This window comes from Rhipicephalus microplus, chromosome 2 (assembly GCF_043290135.1).
Source record: "Rhipicephalus microplus isolate Deutch F79 chromosome 2, USDA_Rmic, whole genome shotgun sequence".
NCBI lineage: Eukaryota > Metazoa > Arthropoda > Arachnida > Ixodida > Ixodidae > Rhipicephalus > Rhipicephalus microplus.
The window spans coordinates 22,743,082-22,762,208 of record NC_134701.1 but is presented as its reverse complement, the minus strand read 5'-3'; the positions used below and the strand labels follow the sequence as shown (position 1 = coordinate 22,762,208).

At 49.4% G+C, this 19,127-nt stretch overlaps 1 protein-coding gene across 2 annotated transcripts in view; it reads left to right on the top strand.

The window, feature by feature from the left end:
- The window catches only part of LOC119169175 (spliceosome-associated protein CWC27 homolog), a 199,570-nt gene that overhangs the window by 139,698 nt on the left and 40,745 nt on the right, over positions 1 to 19,127 (top strand). For both annotated transcript variants that reach the window (XM_075886293.1, XM_037420284.2), the window contains exons 7-8: positions 2,488 to 2,744; positions 3,378 to 3,466. In XM_075886293.1, coding sequence (XP_075742408.1) covers positions 2,488 to 2,744; positions 3,378 to 3,466 — 346 coding nt within the window. The remainder of the gene's footprint in view (positions 1 to 2,487; positions 2,745 to 3,377; positions 3,467 to 19,127) is intronic.

The window sequence follows — 19,127 nt, the reverse complement described above, 5'->3', positions numbered from 1 at the left end:
GTTATTTTGCTGCTTCTTGTATTGTGATAATTATTGTTCAATGTAGCACTGTTTGCTGAACTTTTATCATTTCGCGTAGCGAAGCCACGTCAGGCGGAATGGCCTTTAGCTTCGCTTCGTTTTTCTGTATCTCTCCAGAAATAAAATTTGTTCATTTTTATTTTCATTTTCAATACATATCTGGCCAAATAGGAAGGGGTAGACACGGTATGCAGTGTATGCAGAGAGGAGGAGGAAACTGCCGAACACTTGATAATGCTCTGTAAAAGGCTTCACCCTATAGTTCAGGATGATGGTGCAGAGTTTTTCAAAGCACTGGGGTTTAGAGACAGGAAGGCAAAATTGACTTTAAGCGGGTAGAATTAACTAGAAGGAGGTTATCTGATTGGTGGCTAAAGTCAAGGCACGAGTGAAAATTAAACCATTCACTGCAAAGTACCAGTCTTATACTTCACTATTTAAAGGAAAAAAAAAAGTCTATTTGGGGGTTCACTAAGTATTACTGCTAGGTGGCGTTAGCCGCCGCCCGATCTAAAGGGTACAGCCACGTCAATTGATCCATCCATGTGTTGTAGCTTCGCCCAGCCTTCTCTGCAGTCTCTGTCTCGGGGGTGCGTCATACACCTCGGTTGATGGTGCTGGGAGTAGCTTCCGACTGTCGTGATTCTTTGTGCTGGTGTTAGGCCTCGGTTAATGTTTGTTATGGTAGCGTCGGTAGTAGCTTCCCGTCTGTTGCGATTCTGCTGCTCTGACTTGATGCCGTGTGCCCGCGGCAAATACCGTGCCAAAACACTTCAGGAGAAAGCTAATATCCTGCGGGAAGTGGACGCCCGGCTCTTGCCTAAGCAAGATATCCCGAAAAAGCATGGGATACCGAAAACGACGCTATCTACGTATATAAAAAATGGGAGGCACTATTGAAGACGCCTTAGAGGCAGAAGTTGCGAGCAAAAGGAGGATGTTACGGCCCGCAAAGTATCCTGACCTCGAGAAAGCGCGTCTCATTTGGATAAAAGAAATGCGTTCGCAGGACATACCACTGAGTGGCCCAGTCATACTGGCAAAAGCAGCGGACTTCGCCCTGCAGCTAGACTACGACGACTTCGCTGCTTCAGATAGGTGGTTGCACCGTTTTCGCGAGCGCTACGACCTCATTTTCCGTGCTGTGTCGGGTGAAATGAACGCTGCAACATCGAAACGTGTGAAGGTTGGCGCTCCCAAGTGCTTGAAGGCTACATGAAGAAGTATTCTCTGCAGGACATATTTAATGCGATTGAAACTGCCTTATTTTTCAAATTGCTGCCCATCAAAACTATCACGTATAATGGCGACAAGTGCACGGGAGAGAAGAAAACTAAGGAACGGATAACTGTGATGGTTGCTGCGAACATGACCGGGACCAAAAAGTTGCCTCTGTTTGTGATAGGCAAATCGAGAAGTCCTCGTTGCTTCAAGAACATCCAGTCCTTCCCATCAGACTACGCTGCCAACAAAAAGGCCTGGATGACGGAGGACTTGTTCGCACAGTGGCTGGGGAAGCTTGACAAGAAGTTCGAACGCTGTGGCTACAAAGTCTTGCTTCTTGAGGACAACTGTTCGGCTCATAAAGTCAACGTTGAGACGAACCCCATTGAGCTGGCCTTCCTTCCGGCAAACACTACAGCGGTACTGCAGCCCATGGACCAGGGTACAATGAGAAATTTAAAATCATTTTATCGGCGTCATATGTTGGAACCAATTATTTTGTGTAATAACTACCAAGTGACGCTCCTAAGTGCACTACACATGCTTGTGCGTGCTTGGGAGCAAGTGACAGCGCTTACGATAGCAAATTGCTTTCGCCACTGTGGCTTCAGCACCGAAGCTCTGCAAGCTGAGGAGCCACCAGTGCTCGAACACGGCGTCACCGCCCCCATGGCGGACGCTTTGGAAGACGTCTGCTTTGCGGATTACGTCGATGTAGACTCAGGTGCAGTGGTGTGTGGTGCACTCACGGATGGCGACATAATATGTCAGGTGAGAAGTGCAGAACCTGTCGCTGCCAGTGAGGATGATGAGAAGGAGGACAAAGCACCAGTGCGGCCCTCTGCTGCGAAAGTCATGGCCGGATTGAATGCCGCCCATCTTTTCTTAAGTTTTGAAGAAGGCGCAGAAGAGGCCTTCCACCAAATTCCCTCGTTGGAGCAAAAAGTGCTGGCTATCGCCTTCAAGAAAAGAATGCAGACCGTGATCACAGATTTTTTTTTTAAAAATAAATTATTATGCTCTACTCGCAGTGTACTATTGTTGTTTTTCACTTTCGTTAGTACGAACTTTCGTTAATTCGAACTGAGGCAGCTTCCTCTTGCGGTTTGAATTAACGAGCTTTTACCTATATTTGGTGACTCGTAAGTGGCCTCATACAGGCTAGCCGTGTGACAACGATTGTGAGAATAAGCATTCGGTGTGTGCATAAAAGACCTTTCTGAAAGAGGCCCTCCTGTGCAGGACAGCAAAAGCCGCAGCAAGAGCAGCCATGACCTGACCGACGATGCCAGCTTGAGCTCGGTGCCTGCAGTGAGCGAGTTCAAACACCCGGCTGGACGTGACGATGCAGCTGACCACGTAGCAGAGAAGAAGCGCACACGCCAGGCAGCCCCGGCTGCATCATCATCATCATCACCACAACCATCATCATCATCAGTGTCATCAGACGAGAGGAACTACTTTGAGGAAGAGCGCCAAAAGGCCTCTGCACAGCGCATGTGAGCATCATTTCACTTTCGCTCAGTATGTGACACCCTCTGCAGATTTGCCGTGGCTTGCAGACTCTCAAGCTTGCCTTGGGGAGCAGCTCTTCTGTACTGCCTTTGCCCCTTTTGTGCTGCTTTGCTTTTGTACATTCCCTCATTAAAACATATTGAGATTGATCGAAGAAGAGGAAGAGGAGCTCCCATTAACCCAGAAAGCATGGCCGCTACATCAATTTTGTTGTCCTTGGTAATTGAAAGCCATCGCTGTTGATGTGGCATTGTAATAATGCATAATGAAGTAACATGAAAACTTTGGCAAGCTGGTGACACATGGCGAGCCACGATGTTACTTCCGAACAAGGCTCTGTTTATCAGCTGCATGTTTGATAGAAGATGAACTAGGTGCTCACAAGCAGCACCTTGGGCATCTTTCTTCTTATGGTCATCATCTCAGCAGTTCTGCTGCGTATCAACATCTATAAAGAAGCATCCATGTGCTGTTATGCAGCTGCATCTACTGCTTCAGGCTCTACACTATAAATGCTGTATTCACACAGTGGTAAAAGGATACTGACACAAAATGCAACAGATACATGTTTTAATTGCAATAAACGTTATGACTTGGAGTTTTCTTCTCTCTCGCAGTGGTGAAATCCGCAAAGAATTCAAAGAGTTGAGGCGTCAAATGCGAGCCGAGGAACAAGCCAAGCTGCAGTCAGACAAGCGACCATCAGGTACCGTGACCTTTCCACAAAGTTATGCGTGAGGAGCAACATTAAAATCTTTGAGAAGCAATTAAAAAAGTGCAAAGCTTAATATGCAGTAAATTCGCTGCAATAGAAGATTGGCTGCTTCGATAATGTCAATAAAGGTCGACAACGAGTGGGACATAGCAAGCAATTCTTTTTATCGCCATGGCCTTGCATCTGAAAACTTGGCAGGAAATACACATAGACATATATTCTTTCATACCTAATAAATATCTTAATTTTTTCATTTAAAGGCTTTTAAAACTGCTTCTCTTCAAAGTGGTGATACAATTATTATTCTATTTATCATGCACTGTGGTCACAGCAGACAATGCAGGTTGGAAACTATGCAGTTGCAAAAATACATGTGCAAATGGAGCCGCAAGGCACACAAGCTCACACAAAAAAAGGAAGAACAATTGAGCGAACTTATCACCATATTGTCACGGGGTCGTGACGTGGCTGAAGACAGGATACTTTTTGTTGAGACTTAACAGTTTATTTGGGCGAACCTGTGCCCGGCAAACGGAAAGTCCGATTACAGTAGCAGTCTTGCACAGATAGCAGTGAACGGAGCGTCGGCCGTCGATCAACTACTGACAAGCGGCGAAGCGCGTCGGCATTTATACTCTTGCCGTCGAATGTTCTAGCGTTATCGCTGGCGGTGGCGTAGGTTCCAGAATAATCTGTACAGTACGCAGAGTAGGCGGGATCTTATCGAAATGATCTACTACAGTCCGGAAGCTTCTCGAAAACTGCAGGCGCGGTTTGCGCTGAGAATTGTGTAGTATTTTGAGATGATAACAAAACTTGGGAAATGGAACATGGCATTGCCCCCTTCTGAAAAAGGCATCGTCCCGATGCTTTAACTAAAGATGAAGGTACAACAATAATGCAAGAAAGTACAATGAATAAGTTACGATACAATAATAATAAAAAAAAACACTGTTTCAGTTTGTCAACGCGCATGCAACGGCTTGAGGCGCGCGACATAGATGACTTCAGGTCGCGATCGGCGTCGTTGAGAGTTCGTGACGCTGTCGGGGACAACCTCGTAATCACGGGGGCCGAGACGTCGAACCACCCTGTACGGTCCGAAGTACCGTCGCAGAAGCTTTTCACTTAGTCCACGTCGGCGTATCGGTGTCCACACCCAAACACGTTCACCGGGCTGGTATTCCACGAAGCGTCGTCGAAGATTGTAACGGCGGCTGTCGGTCGTCTGTTGATTCTTGATACGGAGATGCGCGAGTTGTCGGGCTTCTTCGGCGCGTTGAAGGTACTCACTCACATCGAGGTTTTCTTCATTGGTGACGTTGGGTAACATGGCATCGAGCGTCGTTGCCGGGCTCCTTTTATAGACCGATTTGTATGGAGGTATCTGCGTCGTCTGCTGCGCTGCTGTGTTGTATGCGAAGATCACGTACGGAAGAATGGCGTCCCACGTCTTGTGTTTGACATCCACGTAAATTGTCAGCATGTCGGCGATGGTCTTGTTTAGCCTCTCGGTGAGGCCGTTGGTCTGTGGGTGGTACGCTGTCGTCTGGCGGTGGTTTGTCTGGCTGTATGCCAAGATCGCTTGAGTTAGGTCGGCAGTAAATGCAGTTCCTCTGTCGGTGATAAGGACCTCCGGGGCGCCGTGACGTAGTACGATATTTTCGACGAAGAACTTAGCTACCTCGGATGCACTGCCTTTTGGCAGGGCTTTTGTCTCGGCGTAGCGGGTGAGGTAGTCGGTAGCTACCACGATCCACTTGTTTCCGAAAGACGACGTCGGGAACGGCCCCAGTAGGTCCATACCAATCTGCTGGGAAGGTCAGCAAGGTGGTTCAATTGGCTGCAGAAGTCCCGCTGGCCTTGTCAACAGTGTCTTGCGTCGCTGACAGTCTCGACATGTCCTCACATAACGAGTGACGTCGCTGGTAAGAGGTGGCCAGTAGTACCTTTCTTGTATCCTTGCGAGCGTGCGAGAAGCACCGAGGCACCCTGCCGTCGGATCGTCGTGCAGGGCCTGCAGGAGTTCTGGTCGCAGAGCAGAAGGCACCACAAGGAGGTACTTGGCTCGGAGCGGTGAAAAGTTTTTCTTTTGGAGAAAACCGTTTCGCAGGAAGAACGACGCAAGTGCGTGCTTGAATACCTTCGGCGGTTCGGGGTTCGAGGTATTCTATTAGGGCCTTAAGTTCCGGGTCGGCCCGCTGTCGTTCAGCGAAGTCGTCGGTAGTTATCGTTCCCAAGAAGTAGTCGTCATCCGGGTTGTCGGGTGGTGGTTGGTCGACAGGCGCACGAGAGAGACAGTCCGCGTCGGAGTGTTTCTTGCCGGACTTGTAAATGACAGTAATGTCATATTCTTGAAGCCTCAGGCTCCATCGTGCGAGGCGACCTGAAGGGTCTTTCAAGGTGGCTAGCCAACACAAGGCGAAGTGGTCGTTCACAACTTTGAAGGGCCGGCCGTAGAGGTAGGGGCGAAATTTCGACGTAGCCCAGAGAGAGAGAGAGAGATTGACTTTATTTAAAACATATCCTGAGGAGGCTGAGAAAGGGCCATTCCGACCCTTAAATCAACCTGGAGGCTCCGCCCAGGATGGCACTGGCAGCCGAAGGCTTGTAGCGATGTCCCGGGCCCTCTGGACCGCCTGTAGTTGCTGCTTGTATTCATTGCTCTTGAGGGCTTCCTGCCAAGCCTCTTGGGTATTCAGTTGTGCTGCGCTGTGGGTAGGGCACAGCCAGAGCATATGTTCGAAATTGCAATAGGGATGGTTGCAAAGCGAGCATGTGGATGGTGTGTCGGGGTCGACTCTGTGTAAGGTGTATGGTGTTATGTACGTACGTGATTGCAATCTTCTTAGAGTTAGAGCTTGTGCTTTGTTAAGTTTTGGGTGCAGTGCTGGGAATGCACGTTAATGTGAAGTGATCTCGTGGTATGTGAGTGCTTTGTCCTGGTTGTAGAGAATTTCGTACCGCTCACCCATCGAGGAGTCGTTGTCTGCGGCGCGGCGTGTGAGCTCATGCGCCAGGCGGTTGACCTCTTCGTTGGGATTGCAGTGGTCGAGTCCCGGTAACTGTCCCATGTGGGCTGGGAACCAGGATACGTAGATTTGAGCGTTCTCTTCTTTAACAAGGGTTTTTTCGCTCTCGTACTCTCTTATTGCGTTAACGGTAAGTTTTCTCGTGCTTCTAGCTACTAGGCCAGCCGCGAACGTTCGTGCCGCCGTCTTAGAGTCTGTGTATATTGTGGAGTAGGCTTGGCAGCTTTGCAAGGCTAGCGTGATCGCCATTTCCCCTGCTTCGTGGACATGGCTTGTTTGGACGGTTGCCGCGTTTATGAGGTTTCCGTCTATATCAACGACCGCTATGGCAAACGCCTCCCTGCCATAGTAGCGGGCGGCATCTACGAATAGCGCGTGCGTTCAACACTGTCGAAATTTGGGCTTGTTGGTGCATTTGGGCATTGTTGGTGCATTTGGGCTTGTTGGTGCATTGTGCGTGCTGTTGTGTTTTTTTTTTGCCTTGTTTATGAGCGCCCTCGCTCTGTCTTTCCTTCGCCCTTTGTTGAACGTTGGGTGAACGTTGCCGGGGATTGGCTCAACCCTAATGTGTTTCCTCACGTCATTACCAAGTTGTGTTTTTTTCTCTGGTTGAAAAATTGGGCAAATGCCTGCGTCTCGTAGGATGAGATGGCCTGCCTGCGTCAACGACAGGCGTGTGATCTGTGCCACTCTCTGAGCCTCGAAAAATTCTTCGGCTGTGTTGTGCAGACCAAGTTGCTCGAGTTTCTCGTTGCTCGTGCTATTGGGCAAGCCGAGTGCCGTTTTCAGTCCCTTGCGGAGCATGGAGTCGACCTTTTTGATTTCAGCCTTCGTAAGTTTCAGAAACGGGAACGCGTATGCTACGTGACTTACAAGAAAGGCGTGATACGCCTTCATGATGTTGTCTTCTAGGAGGCCTGCTCTCTTGTGGGCTATTCTAGCAATGCCTCTTGAAAAATTGTTCGTGCTTTTTTCAAGGCGCTTGAGTGCTTCTTTGTTGTGGCCCTCCTTGGCGCTTAACGTTAGCCCTAGTACTTTGACCGTATATACTTGCGGTATCGTTTGGTTATTCTGAGCTTTGAGCACTACTTGCGGCTCGTCTTCGCCCGAATTCCGTCGAGGGTGCAATAGCGTTAGAGTAGATTTAGTGGGGGACAGTGCGAGTCCAGTTGGCTTAAGAAATTCTTCAGTTGTAGTCAGTGCTTGTTGAAGGATTCCTTCCAAGGCACCATATGAGTGGGCACATGGGACCCATATGGTAATATCATCCGCGTATATGGCGTGGGGCACGGATGGGATTTGAGCGAGCTTCTCCGACAACCTGTGCATCGCCACATTAAAGATCAATGGCGAGAGCACTGACCCTTGTGGGGTGCCGATATTTCCGAGTCGTTCGGGTTTGCCGCATTGCTCTCCTATGCGTATGGTGGCGGTTCGATTCGCCAGAAAGCCTTTAATGTAGTTGTATAATTTCTCGCCTAGGTTTATGTGCGATATTTCACCCAGTATTTGTTCATGTTTTACGGTGTCAAAGGCCTTGGCGAGGTCCAGGGCTAATATGGCTTTGGGCGTGTGGAGAAGGCCGTAACATATGTGTTCTCTTAACATCAACATGACGTCCTGTGTGGACAGTGCCCTGCGGAAGCCAATAATGTTGTGTCGAAAGAGCCCATTGCTCTCAATGTGGTCCGTGATATGGTTGAGTATTGCGTACTCAGCTATTTTTCCAACGCAAGATGTGAGTGATATGAGCCTTAAGTTATTGATGCTCAGCGGTTTTCCAGGTTTCGGGATGAGCAAAACCTTGGCACTACGCCATTCTTTAGGCACGGTACCCGTTTACTATGCCTCATTTATCTTCTTAGTAATGATTACAATTGCTTTATCGTCTAGACTCCGTAGCAGTTTATTGTCGATTTCATCTGGCCTTGGCGCCGATGTGCCATTGAGTTGTTGTAGAGCGTACCGTATTTCAGCTTTGCTGAATGATTCGTCTAGCTTTTCTTGCGGTCGACCTCCATATGAGGGATTTTTGTTTTCCCAGGCTACTGCTTTGCTTTCCAGTGGGAGATATTTTTGGCCTAGCGTTTTGAGGAGAGCTTGGGATCCACCAATATTCTGGGCGCGCTTGTGCACCAATCGTTCAATTTGCAGCTGGGTGCCGCCTCTAGTGGGTTTGTCGCTGTCCGCCATAAGGTGTTTGAGCAGCCCCCATTTGCTTCCCCTCCTCATTTTGCCACCTGCTTCGTCACATGTGTTGTTCCACTGCTGGGCGCAGAGCGTTTTGGCGTGAGATTCGATTTCGTGGCCAAGGTCCGCGATTTTTGTGCGTAAGTGTCTGTTGAGCTTGTTTTTACGCCACGCTTCTTTTAGATCATGCTTTTTCTGCAGCAAACTGGCCAGGTGAGAGTCCATTACCTGGATGGATTCATCAGTCTCGACTTCTTTGGTGGCCTCGTTCGCTGCCATTTTTAATTCATTTAAGAGGGCTTCATATGATAGTTATGTCTTGCCCTTCTGCTCCCGTATTTTACGGAACTGGTCCCAGTCTGTGATTTTGAATTTTCTTGGCGCTTTCGCCTCGTTCTCAATGGTAATTTCCTGGATGCAGTGGTCGCTACCTAGGTCTTCGGCGAGGTTATCCCAGGTAGCTCTGACGTTCTTGGTGAAGGTTAAGTCCGGCATTGTGTCCCGCTGTATCGAATTACCTCTTCTTAAAGGGAGGGCAAGGTTGTTTATCAGCTGCAGGTCCAGCGCATTCGCGCTTTCTGCTAAATTGGTGCCTTTGCCTTCGCTTTTTATGTATCCCCATTCGGTACTCCTGGCGTTAAAATCGCCTGCTACTATGAGCGGATTGTCACCCGCCATTTTTACCGCCGAGGTAAGCAGTCTGTTGAAATCTCTTTTCATATCTGATGGAGGACTGTAAACATTGAGCACAAAGATGCTTCTTTTAACAGTCCTGTGTGGTAAGATTTCCACCAGGACCGTTTCTAGGCCTTTTTTTGTATACGGGGGCGTCCCTTTCGGCGAACATTATGTCCTTCCGGGTGAAGGTAGCCACTCCTCGCGTCAATTTCTGCTCGGGGTGCAGGGTCGGCCTGGCTACCCTGTACCCCTGTATGCCAATGCTTTTAGCAGTTTTGCTTTCTCCACATTCCTGTAGCAATATTATATGCGGCTTTTTTTTACAGGCTAGCAATAGTTGTGTTAGTGCTGCTTTGCGTTTCTGAAGCGAGTTACAGTTCCACTGCGAGATCTTAATCTCGTTACGGTCAGCAGTCATTTTGGCTTGGTAGCTTGTGTGCGTCGCGGCTCGTTATTTCCGCGAGAGTGCGTGCTTTGACTGGTCGGACTTTAGCTCTAGAAGTTATGCTCGGCACGCTTGCCGTAACCGCTGTTTTGTCCGCGCTTAGGTTCTGAGGAGCACCTGCCACAGGTGGGTTGGCTACCATCTTCTCCAGGCTCACGAGCCTCTGGTCAGCTTTGTCAGTGTAAGTCTTAAAGGTTTCCACAAACTGCAGGCGTGTTTGCCAACGTATCAATTTTGTCGTTGAGCTTAGTTGTCGTGGACTTGATATTTGTTAGTGGGGCTTCCTTTTCTATCGAGACCATCTCGATTTCCTCCGTCGTGTCGCTGTCACTGTCTACGGCTTTGCATTTGTGTGTGTTGTGGATCGTTTGTTGTGAGCGCGTTGTCGGTGGTGCCGGTGAGCTCGACAGATTAATTCCGTGGCAGCTCTCTATTCTAGCTATTGAGGCCCGGAGCTCTTCAAGCTCCTTCTTGAGGGCCCTGTTTTCTTGTTCAAGCGCTACAATACGAAAATACGTCGAGAAAGGTAAGGCACAGCTATAGCATGCTCTCGACGTAGCCCAGATGATGGCGAGGCACTCCTTTTCTGTTGTGGAATAATTGGCTTCTGCTTTGAACAGCGGTCGGCGGGCATAACTAATTACCCTTTCAAGTCCATGAGCTCTCTGCACAAGAACAGCGCCAAGGCCTACGCTGCTTGCGTCAGTGTGTATTTCTGTCTTGGCGAATTCGTCGAAATGGGCAAGTAACGGAGGCGTCTGTAGGCGATGTTTAAGCTCCTGGAAAGCGTGTTCCTGCGGTGTTTCCCACTTGAACTCCACGTCGGCCTTGGTAAGGTTAGTGAGAGGATCAGCGATGCGGACGAAGTTTTTCACGAACCGCCTATAATAGGCGCACAGGCCCAGAAATCGGCGCACCGCCTTCTTGTCAGTGGGCGGCGGGAAGTCGGCGATGGCGGCTGTTTTCCGTGAATCGAGACGAACTCCAGACTTGCTAATAACGTGCCCCAGAAACAAGAGCTCCTCGTCCGCAAATCTGCACTTTTCTGGCTTCAGTGTGAGTCCGGACGTCTTGATGGCTTGAAGTACAGTTCAAGGTGCCGAAAATGCTCGTCGAATCTCGAGGAAAACACGACGACGTCGTCCAAGTACACAAGTCAAGTCTGCCACTTCAATCCTGCCAGTACTGTATCCATAACGCGTTGAAAAGTTGCAGGCGCTGAGCAAAGACCGAAGGGCATCACCTTAAACTCGAAGAGGCCGTCCGGTGTTATAAACGCCGTCTTCTCTCGGTCTCTTTCGTCGACTTCGATTTTCCAATAGCCAGTCTTGAGGTCCATTGACGAAAAGTACTTGGCGTTATGGAGCCGATAAGTGCGTCGTCTATTCGTGGGATAGGATACACGTCCTTTCTTGTGATTTTGTTTAGGCGGCGATAATCGACGCAGAAACGTAGGGTCCCATCCTTTTTCTTCACTAACACTACGGGGGATGCCCATGGACTCTTGGACGGCTGGATAATGTCATCCCGCAGCATTTCATCAACTTGTCTCTTCATGGCCTCACGTTCTCGCGTCGGAACCCTGTACGGACTCTGACGGAGTGGTCTGGCATTTTCTTCGGTTATGATGCGATGTTTCGTGATTGGGGTCTGCCGAATTTTCGATGACGACGAAAAGCAATCTTCGTATTGCAGGAGCAGGGCCTTGAGCTGTTCTTGCTTATGGTTCGGAAGTCTGGGATTTACATCGAAAGCTATGGGAGGGGCTTGGTTCCTCTGTGCAGGTTCCGCAGAATCGGCAAGGGCGAAAGCACTGGTGGCTTCGACAATTTCTTCGATGTATGCGACCGTTGTTCCTTTGTTCACATGTTTGTACTCATTGCTGAAATTCGTAAGCATAACCGTTGCTTTGCCTCCCTGCAGCTCTGCAATTCCTTTTGCGACGCAAATATTTCGGGTGACCAACAGAGGCCGACTGCCTTCAACAACGCCTTCCAAGTCAGGGGATTTAGGAGTGCCGACTGAAATAATGACGCTTGAGCGAGGCGGAATGGTGACTTGTTCTTCCAGTTCATTCAAGGCATGGTTTCTTGATGGTGTGCGCGGCGGTAGTGCTTCTTCTGTGGATAACGTTATCAACTTTGTTTTTAGGTTGATGACAGCACCATGGAGGCATAAGAAGTCCATGCCAAGGATGACGTCTCTCGAGCGACGTTGTAGGACTACGAAGTCTGTAGGATAAATACGGCCGTTAATGGTGACTCTCGCTGTGCAGATTCCTGCAGGCGTTATAAGATGACCTCTGGCTGTGCTGATTTCAGGGCCTTCTCAAGCTGTCCTAACTTTCTTTTAACTTCGCGGTGGACGACCCACTGATGACGGAGTAGTCGGCTCCAGTATCAACGAGAGTGGTCACACTGTGGCCGTCGATAAGAACGTCGAGGTCGCTAGTTCGCCGTCTCGCATTACAGTTAGGGCGTGGCGTCGGGTCACGGCTGCGTCGGCTTGTTCCGCTGCTTCCATGTTGCGTCGTCAGGTCACCTTCGGTAAGTGAGGTTTCGCCGTCAGGGCTTTGCCTGGTTGGCGTTGTGTGCGGAAAGCTATGTCGCGGCGTCGGCGTCGGAGGAGGATCTTCGGTAGTTCGTCGCACAGCAACCGCACCTCCATCGGTTGCTGCCCTTAGTTTCCCGGGTACGGGCTAGGAGACCGGCCCCGCGTTGGGCCAGAGTACTGCCGGGGGTGCGGGGACGTGCGGCGGCTGGGCGACGGCGAACGGGAAGGACTTCGTGTTGTCCATTGAGTTCCTGTCAGGTAGTCGGCGATGTCACGTGGCCGTTATCCTGGCTGCGGACGCGGTGCATTGACGGTGAAGCCACGCAGTCCCATCTGTCGGTATTGGCAACGGCGGTATCTGTGCCCGGCCTCGCCGCAGTGGTAGCAGAGCGGGCGGTTGTCAGGTGCACGCCAAACGTCCGTTTTCCTCGGCGCACTGCGCTGGCCCGCTGGCGAACGGTAGGACGTCGGTGGGGGTGGTTGCGGGGGTGGCGTTTGGCGACGAAAGTGCTACGGGGCGGTGTTTTGGCGTAGACGGGGAGGAGTGTTGTGGCGCACTGCAGCGGCATAGCTCATAGTTTCTGGCTCGGGCAGCGGTGTTTGAGGAATTCGAAGCGATTGCCGAACTTCTTCTCTCATAATGTCGGAGATCGAATCCACTGGAGGCTGCGCCGAAGGCAACAGCTTGCGCAGCTCTTCCCGCACGATCGCTCGGATCGTTTCACGCAAGTCATCGGAGTCACTGGCTTGAGCAGCAGCGCATTCTGGAGTAAGGCGACGATTATACTGCCTGGTGCGCATGTCCAGGGTTTTTTCGATAGTGGTCGCCTCGAATACAAATTCTTAGACAGTGTTCGGTAGATTCCTCATTAGTCCCGCGAAGAGCTCCTGTTTGACCCCTCGCATGAGGATACGAACTTTATTCTCCTCAGGCATGTCTGAGTCAGCGTGACGGAATAGGCGGGTCATCTCCTCTGTGAAAATTGCAACCTTTTCATTTGGTAGCTGAACCCGGGTCTCTAGTAGAGCAGCGGCCCTCTGTTTGCGAGCGACGCTCGCGAACGTTTCCAGGAATGCCCCGCAGAAGACATACCATGTTCGGAGCGTGGACTCCCGATTCTCGAGCCAGGTCTTTGCGGTGTCTTCCAGGTAGAAGTACACACGACGGAGCTTTTCTTTGTTGTCCCAGTGGTTGAGGGCGGCCACATGGTCGTATGTTTCTAGCCAGGTTTTCGGGTCTTCACACGATGACCCATGGAACGTTGGTGGTTCCCTGGGTTGATGAATGACATCGCGGGCTGGGACGCTGCGGTTGTCATTGTCGCTGCAATCGAGGTCATGGCCTTGGCCTTCCGCGCCTTGTCTTGTAGAAGCCCGTACTCCGGTGGGAGACTTTGCTGTCAGCGGCTTGTTCGCTGCTCTTGGTTGGCGTCGGTGTCTTCTCCGCGATGTGGGCAGGGTTGACGGCTTGACGGGGGCGTCCGATACATGAACGAAGCAGCACCTCCACCAGATGTCACGGGGTCGTGACGCGGCCGAAGACAGGATACTTTGTGTTGGGATTTAACAGTTTATTTGGGCGAACCTGTGCCCCGCAAACGGAAAGTCTGATTACAGTAACAGTCTTGCACAGATAGCAGTGAACGGAGCGTCGGCTGTCGATTAACTACTGACAAGCTGCGAAGCGCGTCGGAATTTATACTCTTGCGGTCGAATGTTCTAGTGTTATCGCTGGTGGTGGCGTAGGTTCTAGAATAATCTGTACAGTTCGCAGAGTAGGCGTAATCTTATCGAAATGATCTACTACAGTCCGGAAGCTTCTCGAAAACTGCAGACGTGGTTTGCGCTGAGAATTGTGTAGTGCTTTGGGACGATAACAGAACTTGGGAAATGGAACGTGGCAATATCTAAGTATTGCAAGGAACGATTTACAGTTTGACCTTGTATAGTGGACATTAGTATAATGAAATTTTTTCTTTAATTAAGTACAGTAGACTCTCATTAAACGGAACCTCAAGGGAGCAGGACAATGTGTTCCATTCAATGGGAGTTCTGCTTATTAAGAGGGCAACAGGGGTGCAGAATACAAGCCTGAAATGAATCACATTAGAAGCAGTTGTTCCATTTAAGAGTTTTTTCATTTACTGAGAGTTTACTGGGAGGTTTACTTCTCACAACTTTCCATTCATAAAGCACCATGTATTTTCAACCTGAATATATAGCGAAGTGCATTTATCCGTGATTTCCACAAAACAATGTTCTAGTACTGCAGCAGAAGGAAACAAATGCAATGAAGTGACAGGTTGTGCTGCCACATAGACATCCTAGTAGTAGGCTGACTGCTGTGCAAAACTAGTGCTGGATGAGTGAAAAATCAAATTGAAGGTAAAGGCCAGTGTGCGTTGGCTTCCTGTCAACGGAGAACTCTAGGCCTTTGCGCTTTCTTGCCACCCGGACGTCGAGAAAGGGCAGGCAGTGGTCATTTTCGCACTCGGTCGTGAATTGTATGGCTGGGTGCACGGAATCAAGGTTCTGTCTGAAGTTTTCAATTTCAAACGTCTTCATGATGCAAAAGCAATCGTCCATATCGGTCACAATCGGTCGGAGGTGGATGTCAGGCTTGTGAATTTTTGGTAGACCATAGAAACTCTATGCGGATCCGTTACGGCGGATTAGTCGCAAGTAAAGTGTTCTGAGATCCGGGTAATGCTTGAAAATTTCCGCGAGTGGCTTGTTTAGCTGCGTATGGGCTTGCTTCGCTAGGTGCTATACTAGCTGTGTGTATGCGTCCCCTTCTAAAAGAGCTGAAACATTCTGTATTGTAGTCCCCGCTATTTAATCCCACCGTTGAATTGCCCTTGTCGGTTGGCAAGATGACAATGCTCCGATCCCGTCCAAGTTCCCTAAGTGCCTGGTTCTCCTCTGTGGTCAAGTTCTTTTTCCTTTGTAACGGTAATTTTGAAGGGATCCCAATTCAGCCTAATTTCTTCTCTGGCACCTGGCCTCACGCTCTGGACGGCTTCTTCTACAGCCGCGACAAGTTTCGGTAAACGTGGCGTCGTTGACATGTTATAGCTCTGTCCCTTTGCCAGAACAGAGGTTTCCCGATCAGTGAGTGGACGAGATGAAATATTGGTGACAAACCTGGAATTTTTGATGCTTTGGGTGGAACTCCAATCCAACAGGTTGGAGAGTTTCTTATCCTGAGTGGTCCGATGCTTTTTTGCCGTCGATGCCGCAACAGAGTTCGCGAACGCGTGGACCGCAGACCTCAACTCAGGGATGCGGTGCTCAAGTTGAGGCTTGACGAAGAACAGGTCCAATTCTTTTTGCTGTAGAGAGGCATTAATTTCGTGAAGGCGGGCGTTGATCAGTCGGTGTTCGGCTCTCGTGACGACCTCCAAGCCTTCTGAGGTCGAGACAGGTCATTTTAGGTGCAGGCTTTGAGGAACGACTTTCCTTTCTTTGCAGGTGCGGCTGAAGTCGAGATCAGTCTTGAAGACTGAGATCCTTTCCATAATGCGCATGTAGCGCTTGACGAGCTACATGGTATCATGTCCGATGTCTTGGCTGATTGACTTGAATGTAAACATTCGACAGAAGTCTGTCTGGTTGGGTATGAAACTGGGAGATGATTTAGACTACAACCAAAAGTTTTGAGAAACTTGACGTTTCGAAACCGACTTGGTTCCTTCCTCAGGGGTGACTGCGGAGCTACGTAGCAGCGGGGTCTTCAAAGCACTCGCAGGGTGGATAATTGACCCCCCTCTCTCTCTCTCTCTCTTGTTTTGCCGTGGAGCGCAGTCCATGTGTATACACTGCGGGAAGGGTTCCGACGAAGCAAACCCAGACACAGCTAAACAAGCTGCTTGCGGAAATATTCAAGCATTACCCGAATCTCAGAACACAAACCTGACCAAGGAGTACATAGAAGAAAAAGCACTCAGCTCCTTCTCGCCATGACCCAAGCTTTTCTTCCGTTATATGGACGATTGCTTTTGTGCCATGAAGACGTCTGAAATCGAAAACTTCAGACAGCTTCTAAATTCCGTGCACCCAGCTGTACAATTCACGACTGAGTGCGAAAACGACCACTGCCTGCCCTTTCTCGACGTCCGGGTGGCAAGATAGCGCAACGGCCTGGAGTTCTTCGTTCACAGGAAGCCAACGCACAATGGCCACTGCCTTCAATTTGATTCTTCCCACCCCGCCTGCCACAAGGCCTCGGTTGTGACCAGGCTACTCCAGAGAGCTAAGAACTTATGCTCCAATGACACGGAGCGAAAGAAAGAAGAGGCCCGCGTGATTGCAGACCTCAGAAAAAACGGATGCCCAAAAGCTTCATTCGAACTGCCGCCCGCCGCGCAGAGCAAGAGAGGATAGAAAAACCCCAATCAACACTAATTGGCAGCCGCCCGAAACACCTACAGGTCCCATACGTTCAGGGAACCAGCGAGATGTTGGCGCAGATCTTCAAGGAGGAAGGGGTTCGCATCGCGCACGTGCCTTCGTGTACGCTGGGCCGCCTCCTCGCCCGCCAGAAAGACCGGCCAACAATGGACAGGAGCGCCGGTGTCGTTTACGAAATTCCTTGCGCCGAGTCCCCCTCGTCGTATATTGGCGAGACGAAACACCTACCGGAACGACTGAAGCAACACGTCAACGATGTGCGGAAGTTCTACGAAGAGCGCAGCGCAGTCGCCGAACATGCTGAGACGTTGGATCACCGGATAAATTTCGAAGCGACGGCCATCCTTGAAAGCGAGCCGAACTGGAGGGGAAGGTTATTACTCGAGTCGTGGCACATACAGAGGACAGCCCATATTATCAGCCGTTCTCTCGGAACCCTTCCCCCAGTGTCGGCTAAGTGAAAAGGGGTAGGAGTCTCGTCAAGCTGCTAACATAACAGCTTTTTGCTCTTATCGTTGCGTTTTCTTTTTTGCAACTCTGTGAAGAAAATGCTCAATAAAAAACTGAAACTATACACATGGACTGCACTCCATGGCAAAACGAGAGAGAGAGTGAGGGTCATTATCCGCCCCGCGAGTGCTTTGAAGACGCCGCTGCTACGTAGCCCCGCTGTCACCCCTGAGGAAAGAGCGAAGTCAGTTTCGAAATGCCAAGTTTGCTCAAAACTTTTGGTTAGAGTCTAAATCATCTCCCAGTTTCATACAGACTTCTGTTGAATGTTTACATTCAAGTTCATATGCATATGGAACGGCGGCCTATTTGATAAATCGCTATGAGAAGGAAAAGGAGGCTGAAATACTAATTGCAAAACGAAGAATAGTGTCAATGAAGCAAATCTCATTGCCAAGGCTTGAGTTGATGGCTGCGTTGCTGTCTGCTCGCATTTCTAAATACATCAGAAGCGGATTTGTAAGGAATATAAATGCTACAAGATACTGAACGAACTCGACTATTGTTCTTATAGTTGGCTACGGGGAAAGAAAAAATGAAACATCTTTGTAGAGAATAAGGTAAAGGAGATAAAAGAGAAAACAAAGCTATCAGAGTGGACATACATTGCAAGTGAAGAGAACCCAGCTGATCTAATGACCAGTGGTCTACGCCCAAAGGCTTTGATACAGTCGGACCTATGGTGGCATGGTCCAAAGTGGTTTGTTACAGAAAACAAGACCACAGCTCAGACAGAAACGGAAGAAGACACTGAGAGTAGTGAATGTTATGCAACTAACACATACACGTCAATTGCGGTCGTGATCGATCCAGAGAAGTATGGAACCATGATAAGATTGCTCAGAGTAACAGCTTGGGCTCTCGGATACATACAGATTAAAGAAAGAAGCGGATAATCGGTGATCTGAGTTTTGAAGAACTAAAGAATGCAGTGACGGTGATAATAAAATTGGAGCAACGGAAGGTACTGGAACATATTATGCGCAAGAGCAATACGACTAAGACAACAAGAATGTTTCGTTGTGGTAGGGAAGTTTTTAAAGATGAACAAGGACTAATAAGGCGCAAGGGTTGTCTGTCTCGAAGTGCCTTCTGGGATGAGGATGGGCTCGGCCAATGACCCAGAATTCTTTGTTGCGACAAAGGCCGATCACCTAGTCTATTAACCAAGACAAGAACCTAGTAAGTTCTTGTCTTGGCCTGTTGAAATAGGTGCACTCACATAGAATGTGCGAGATGGCTTTTTCGCAGCTGCAGTAAGTGCATGTAGAAGACCTGGCCATTCCAATAACACAGGAGTATGCGTTCGTGAAGCCCACTCCAAGCCACAGGCGATATAAAAGAGCCTCCTCAGCTCTAGATATTCTTGAGGAAATACGAAGCACGAGATCGGGATCCAAGTTATGCAGGCACGCGTTTTTTTAATTCTGTCGAGTTTTGCCTTACTAGTGTGAGATCAATTGCAAGCGAACGATGTATTGTAGCTGCGTCGGTACTTGAGAACGGGATGGCTTTGTACTGAGTACCGTCTCGTCGGCCTCATCTGCACGGTCATTGCCATATATACCGCAATGACCTGGTATCCACTGATACACTATGCTGTGTTGTTTCTCGGTTGCTTGGTGATCAAGAAGCCTTATTTCAGCTACTAACTGCTCATTAGGTCCATGGCGAAAGGTTGACATGAGACATTGAAGAGCTGCCTTCGAGTCCGAGAAGATAGACCAAGTTCCCAAAGGTTCTTCAACTATAAACTCCAGAGCTGCACATATGGTGGCGAGTTCTGCAGTTGTCGACGAAGTCAAATGCGATGTCATGAATTTAATTGTGATGT